At 41.1% G+C, this 8042-nt stretch overlaps 1 protein-coding gene across 1 annotated transcript; it reads left to right on the top strand.

Annotated features, from left to right (window-relative positions):
- Window positions 1-2674: 2674 nt before the first annotated feature.
- On the top strand, window positions 2675-7055 carry LOC133321244 (protein bride of sevenless-like; the record flags this gene model as incomplete). The annotated part of the gene is made up of 4 exons (XM_061530335.1): window positions 2675-3160; window positions 3221-3670; window positions 5247-6709; window positions 6777-7055. Coding segments are annotated over 4 exons (2675 nt in total), but the record flags the coding sequence as incomplete, so codon positions are not given.
- Window positions 7056-8042: the final 987 nt, after the last annotated feature.

The raw sequence follows: 8042 nt of genomic DNA, 5'->3' as shown, positions 1-8042 counted from the left end.
AAATTCCCTTCAGCTCGTCTATAAAGATTCCATTCAGCTCACCTATAAATACTACCTTCAGCTAGTCTATAAAGACTCCCTCCAGCTCATCTATAAAAGCTCCCTTCAGCTCGTGTATAAAAGCTCTCTTCAGATTCTCTAGAAAGACTAAATTCAGGTCGTCTAAAAAGACTGCCTTCAACTCATCTACAAAGACTCCATTCAGCTCGTCTATAAACACTCCATTCAGCTTGTCTATAAATACTCCTTTCAACTCGTCTTTAAAGACTACCTCCAGATCGTCTAGGAGCTCCTTCAGCTCACCTATAAAGACTACCTTCAGCTAGTCTATAAAGACTCCCTCCAGTTCGTCTATTAAAGCTCCCTTCAGCTCGTGTATAAAAGCTCTCTTCAGCTTCTCTAGAAAGACTACCTTCAGGTCGTCTAAAAAGACTGCCTTCAACTCATCTACAAAGTCTTCATTCAGCTCGTCTATAAAGACTCCATTCAACTTGTCTATAAATACTCCTTTCAACTCGTCTTTAAAGACTACCTCCAGATCGTCTAGGAAGACCCCCTTCATCTCGTCTGTAAAGACTCCCTTCAGCTTGTCTATAAAGACTTCCTTCAGCTCGTCTACAAAGACCCCCTTCAGCTTCTCCATAAAGACTCCCTTCAGCTCGTCTATACATACTTCCTTTCAATTGGTCTATCCACTTTTTCCTTTTTTGTTCGCATACTAATCTGTTGACTTCAAGGGTAAGCTCTCGCACCCTGAGGTCCTCAGGGGTAGTACGACGGAGCTCATCACGCCCATTAGCCAATACCGTTGCTTCTGCTGGGAAGTTAGGTCTTACTTCAAGTATTCGACCAGCAGGTATAAAGCGAGCGGCAGCAGTAGCGATGATTTTCCGGAAATTCCTCACAGCTACCCGTGGAGTGGGCAGCTCTCTGAAGCGGTGATTGGTAAGCTCTCTGAAGCCAGGCCAATCAGCTTTCCCATGGTTCAGGAATGTTCGGCTTTCGGAGGATATAAAGTCTGGTGGTCTGTTGACGGAGACGATGATCGGAAGGTGGTCTGAGGCGAGTGAAATAATGGGTTGCCAGGTTATGTTATTTATCAGACCCGGTGCCACAATGGTGATGTCTGGCGAGCAGTGGCAATCTCCTCTTATCCTCGTGGGGGCATCCTCATTAACCGTGCAAAATGTTGAGCTATCAATTTACTCAGCCAGCGCTGTACCCCTCTGGTCATTACCTAGGACGGAATGCCACAACTCATGATGGGCATTGAAATCCCCCAGTACCAGGCGGTTATTACCTTCTAAAAGCGGACTGATATCCGGTAAGTAACGCGTGTACAGCTATTCATCGGCGGTATATAAACATTGAGCACCTCTACCTCGGTAGTTCCACACTTGACTGCTACCCACATACATTCCATGTATGGGTCACTAGAGTCTGTCTCAAGCGAGATAGGTCTGTACTGGACAGAATGGTGTAATAAGAATATAAGTCCCCCACCTCCACTTCTGGAACGGTCCTTCCGAACAACGTTGTAACCATCGCAACGCTGCAAGCTACAGTTCTCGGTTAGCTTGGTTTAATGGATCACACCGACCATTATTCTCCTTCGACTCATAAATTCTAGAATTTCGCTGATTTTGTTTCGAAGACCATCGTTGTTGAACTCCAAAAACGATGCATTTTCTAGGTGCGGAACAGCAATATGTGGTGTTAAATGCTGCGCGTTTTGCTGTTGAGGAAACTGTGGGGGTGTATCGTACTCCGGCGATGACGATTGAGATGATGAATCGGACGAAGACTCCTGAGACACACTGGAAGATGTGCTAGCGCAGCATGAAGCGACTTAACTCCTTTCGCAGTACCACTGGATCCTGTTTAGTCCAGAGCAACCTCGAAAATGCACCCATTCTCTACATCCATTGCATCTCACCGAGATTAATCTATGGTGGATGCGGTTTCTGCAAACACTACAGAACAATGGTCCGGGGTTAATTTCAATCCCAACCAGTAGGGTTCGGAGCAGGCATTCCGGGATATAATGCCGCTCCCAAGACAAAAATGACGCACACGTACATGTAGTTGTTGAGGTGGCAGCCTCTGGTCGGAGTCCATCTCCGAGTCAATCCGGTACATAGAACCAGCCGCCGTGGGATTGACCCTAACGTGTGCCAAGTTTTATTGAAATCGGTTCAAATTAAGAAATAGCTCCCATACATATTTTCGTCCGATTTTTGTCCTGCCTGCAGACAAAATACAACTCTATGTTGTCGTATAGAGTCTAGACAACATGATTAAATGCGCTGATCAAAAATACGTATTTTATAGGGTTGGAAGTGAATATTTCGATGAATTATAAACGAAAAACCCGACTTAATATAAATTTACAAATGTACCCGGTTATTAATCGTTCGGTTAAGTCGATCCAAATATGGATACAGATCATATATTTAAAATAGTCCACTTTCATGTCAATGGTCATTCAAAAATGCGAGGTCTGTTAGGATGCATCTCTTGAATATAGCCAAAGTGGTAAAGGGTATCATATAGTCGGCCCCGCCCGACTTTACTGGTTGAATTAATATTTTTTTCAGGGAATACAATAGGCCTATACTTTTTAATTAATATTTTTTAAGGCACTAAGCAACAATGTTTCTTTATTTGTTTCTAGTATTCTATATTTGCATCCTTCTACTCTGTTGTCTTCTTACCCTAACCATTGGAGAGGATGAGGGTTCAAGTACGGAAGCATCACCGGCACCGCCAAAAGCTTCATCTCCACCACCAGTAGCCAAACAAACGCCAAAAATCACCAAATCTCGAGTATTATCAACGAGGCGGCCACCAGCTTCAATACCTACCGTCCGAACAACCACAACGACGACAACAACAACAACCACTACGACCACATCAACAACAGAAGATCCAACCCTATTTGAAACCACAACCAGCATTAGTGATATCTGTATCCATGGCATTCAAGCTATTGTGCCAAATTCTGAAGAAGATTTAACCGTGGTAAAGGCTGAAGAAGATTTCGTTCATACCATTGAGGGAGATTTGATGTTGAGTGTTATGACCACCGACCCGGCATCGGCAATGTTTGTCATAAATCGCCTGAATGTGGCTAATCTGCTGGAAGCTGATTTTTTAATTGGTGAGTCGATTTTGGGAAGCCTTATGAAGAATAAAAGACTAATTTGTATCTGTTTTATAGGCATTCGCGCTGTTACCCTGAGTTCCGATGACCTCTTGGAAAATATCCTCCTGCAGGAGATTAAATATCAACAACAGTGTATAACCCATGCCATTGGAATTTTCATTGATTACGATTACTATAAGGAATTGGAAAATTTTATTAATGATTTGGAATATAATATTTGGCCAATACCTTCCATACGCCAAGATCTGTTCCCTAAGGTAGCCCATTTACTGCATCAAATGCCATGGGGTGATGCAATTGCTTCCGTTGAGATTTTAACTGAAAACTTAAATGTTTATAACGATTTTATGGATGCAACGCGAAAGGAGGAAATGTGCCTCATGCATTTCAAGAGTGACAATAATATTTATATCCTATTCGGAAATAAAATGGTCTCCCATTTCAAGGAGAATGGAACGATATTTGCTGTGCCCACGGAGAGGGTGGAACGACATTTTATATTGGGTAAGTAAAAAAAGTATTTAAATTAGGAAACTTGGAGGAGATAAAGGAAGTCATTATAGGTGAGTCGATACTCCAGGGTACTCCAGGCCGCCTTCCTGCGTACGTCCCTGCTCCAGACTGTTTATCCCGTTAGATTCATTGGCCCTTCCAAGATAAATCCATGACTCATCGAATAATAAACTTCGTCTCTTTAGACAATTTAATCCATCTATTATGATCCCTTGGTCATTTAACTATTCCATAAAGACAGCCTAACCAATGAACTCCTCAATATAAAATTTCGGGCCATTCAGGTCTTAAATGGAGATTCATTTGGCTCTTAAGATTTTCTAAGTGGATTTCTGACCCGTTCACTGTACTAGTACAGAGACTCTTATATCCATCAGTCTTGCAATATAACTCACTAACCTTCAAAATTGTCCACAAAGCATTGTGGGCTTCTATAGCGATGCCTTGCCCATTTACAGAAACTCTGACTTTGACTCTTTCAGATCTTCTACAGATTCCTTACCATTCAAATAGACTATTTGGCCCGAAATCTCGTAGGCGGAGACTAATTGACCCTTCAGCACTATCACTCTGATTATTCAGTTTGTCTGTACTGACCATTATGTCTCTAAAGACACCCTGACCATTTAGCTTCTCTACAGAAACTCACTCGCCCTCCAGCTCATCTATGAAGTCTCCCTTTAATTCGTCTATAAAGGTATCCTTCAGCTATTATAAAATACTCTCTACAGCTCGTCTACAGAATCAACCTTCAGTTCGTTTATAAATACTTCCTCCACTCGCCTACAGAGACACCTTTCAGATCGTCTATAGATAAGCCCTTAAGAAACTCACTCACTCTACAGAAATTCACTCACCCTCCTATAGCTCCTCTGAACAGCTCATCTATAAAGTCTCCCTTCAACTCGCTTATAAAGGTATCCTTCAGCTATTATAATAGACTCTCTTCAGCTCGTCTACAGAATCAACCTTCAGTTCGTTTATAAATACTCCCTCCAGCTCGCCTACAAGGACACCTTTCAGATCGTCTATAGATAAGCCCTTCAACTTGTGTATAAAGACTCCCTTAACTTCGTCTATAAAGTCTCCCTTCAGTTTGCCCATAAAGACTTTGGATCGTCCATGAGACTGTTTTCAGCTTGTCTACAGAGAATCCCTTCTGATCGTTTATAGAGACTCCATTTAGTTCGTCTTTAATAACTTACTTCAGCTCTTCCTATAGGGAATCCTTGGCCCTCCAGGTCCTCATTCAACTACAGCTTATCTATATGTACTCAAAGAGCCTCCGAACAATCTATATATACTCCCAGCCATTCAGATCGCCTATAAATGAGATTCCTGGGAAGTCGGCTCATCTAAAGAGACTCTATGGTCCATCAGCTCGACTAACACACCTTCAACATGTTTCTTCTGAAAAGGCTCTATAACCCATCAGCTCAATAACCGAGCCCTTAAACATGTCTACAAAGTCTGACTGTACCCGTCAGCTCCCTCTCAATTCTCTTCCTATAATTCTCGAAGTTACATTTGAAACCCTATCTAATCAACCTATCTCCTCTCCTTCCAGATTTACCCAACAAATCCTACATACTAATGGAGAATGAAATCGATTTGCGAGTAGTGGATAAAAATGTAACCCAAATGACGTTGGATGAACCGTTGATAGGCAAGACAATACTTCCCTCCAGGGTGTTGGCCTTTGCCCGACCTATTGTTGAACTGGCACGATGGCTAAAATCATCAATGACAAGGAATTGTAAACGTATTGAAGAATTCTTTGCCCTGGAAACTTGCATCGGTCTACTGGAATTCGTTGGAGATTGGGAGAAGCCGGAAAATCGCCTACCCGTTCATGACACTGCCGAGCTGTTGGATTTGCTGCGTATGCGCCACCTAGGGGCCATGATGAATTTTCAAATGTTCCAAAAGCAGGTGGAGGATCTAACACCACCAGTCATAATTTACGAGGAGGATAAAATGAAGTTAAGGGAAATTGCAGCGCAGAACTTTGTGACAAATATCACCACCTATTATCACTATAATCGGGATAATCACACCAGTCTGGAATTGAAGACGAAATTTGGTCATGTATTTACGTGTCAATATACGGCGGGAGAGAATTCCCGATATCCATTTCTCTTCGATGGAGAATCGGTTATGTTTTGGCGTATAAAACCAGATACATGGGTGGCCACGGGTATGACGGCGGCCATATTGGGTTTGATTTGTACCCTGGCCATATTGGTGTTCATTGTGGTGAGGATCTCCTTGGGTGATGTTTTTGAAGGAAATCCGGTTACATCGATTTTGTTGCTGCTGTCCTTGTTGCTGATGTTTACCTCGTTTATACCCTTCTCAATTGAGTATGTGGGAGAACATCGTAATTCCCATGTGACCATTGAGGATGCTGAGACCCTGAATACATTGTGTGCGGTGAGGGTGTTCATATTGACTTTGGTTTACTGCTTCGTCTTCTCTCTGCTGTTATGCCGTTCTGTAATGTTAGCTTCAATTGGTTCCGAGGGTGGTTTCCTCTCCCATGTCAATGGTTATATTCAGGCCGTGATATGTGTCTTTAGTATTCTCGTGCAATTGGGTATGTCGATTCAACTGCTGGTCGCGATGCATATTGCCTCGGATAAGGTGTCCTGTGAGAATTTGTACTATGGTTATTGGATGTTTGGGCTATTGGCCTATGATATGCTGCTGTTGTTAAGTATTATTGCCCTGGTGCCGTTTATATATCGTTCACAGAGAAATTATCGGGAAGGTATTTTAATTGTTATTGGTTCCGTGCTGATGCTGATTATATGGATTGTTTGGATCACCATGTCATTCTTTGGAGATGAAATGCGGGATGCGGCGTTGCCATTGGGTCTACAGGCATCAGGGTGGGCCATTCTCGTGGGTATATTGATACCAAGGACGTTTTTGATTGTCCGAGGCATAGAACGTTCGGATATTGCCCAGGCCCTACCATCGCTGACTTCCTTGGCTTTTGCTCAAAATCATCAATACTCTTCGGAACAGGTGGGTAACTTCGACACATTATTGAAAATATTATAAACGACCTAATTCTCCTTATATTCCCTTCCAGAGTGTTTATGAATGTGTCAATCCCGCCATGCGTAACATATCCCAGGATGAGTTGCATCATCAGTCACCCAGTGAAATTCCCACCTTACCACTGCGTGGAGGTGGTGCTCCTCGGCGTCAACAATTCTTTGCCAATTTACGTCAGGCCAATGCCCACATTGGGAATCAGCGACAAAATACCACTCGTGTAAATCGTGGTAATAGTCCGGCCCATTCCGTACAAGAGTCCCTCACACCTTCCGACTCACCTGAAAGCAGTAAAATTACACGATTTTAAAATGAAATATCCGAAAATATAGCGAGGAGAGAAAGATTGGCATAACCGAAGGTCCTTAAACCCAATACGAAAATCCAAAAAAAATATGCTTCCAAATCAATAACACCAACATGGACCATAATAACAAAAACTGAATATTCAAAATCAAATGATTTCCCATTTTTATTACCAAATTTCTTTAGTTTTTATAAGTACTTGGTAAACGAATAGTTTTTTTTTTTTTTTTTTTTTTTGAAAAATGTGTACAAATATTTTTCAAGAATTTCTTTTTATTTTAAGTTTCGCAATTTTATTGGAAGGTTATTTGTAAGACAATTTTTAGTTATAAGATTATAAGACCCCCCCCCTTATATTGAAACTAATCTAGTCAAAAACCAAACATCTTAAACATATTTTTGAAAAATTATTATAGTAATGATACGAGTTGTTTCAACATAACCTATAAGTTAAATTTATTGACAAATAATTTGAATATTTATTAATAAATAAAAATCAAATATTTATAATAAAAAGTATTTGAATTTAATCGCAGTCAATTATTTAATAGAAGCTGCAAATATGGGGTCTTTAAATACGAGCTGAAAGTACAGGGTATTGATATTTTTTAATTTATGAAGAAAAAATTAGGCATGAAATCTTTTAAAATATTTTTTCAAGATCTAACTAAGGCGTGAATTTGGAAGAAAATATGTTTTCAAGATCTAGCAAAGTCTGAATTCTATAGAGACTGTGTGTCTCTTCAATTCGTCTATAAAAACTGTCTGACACTTCAGCCCCTCTACACAGACTCTTTACAGCTAATTCTAGTCTATAAGAACTATCCGGCTGTTATAGGTTTCCCCTGAACACAAAGCAATTCTATATGCTCCCTGCGGACGGGGCCGACTATATGATACCCTTCACCACTTTGGGTATATTCAACGTGAACTTAAATATGTGATCTTTATCTATAAGTGACCCGACTAACATCAGTCCATACACATGCCTTTC

Source organism: Musca vetustissima, unplaced genomic scaffold (genome assembly GCF_032173495.1).
Source record: "Musca vetustissima isolate MV318-11 ecotype Yass unplaced genomic scaffold, APGP_CSIRO_Mvet_v1 utg454502, whole genome shotgun sequence".
In the NCBI taxonomy this organism is placed as follows: Eukaryota; Metazoa; Arthropoda; class Insecta; order Diptera; family Muscidae; genus Musca; species Musca vetustissima.
This window is presented reverse-complemented; position numbering and strand designations above follow the sequence as displayed.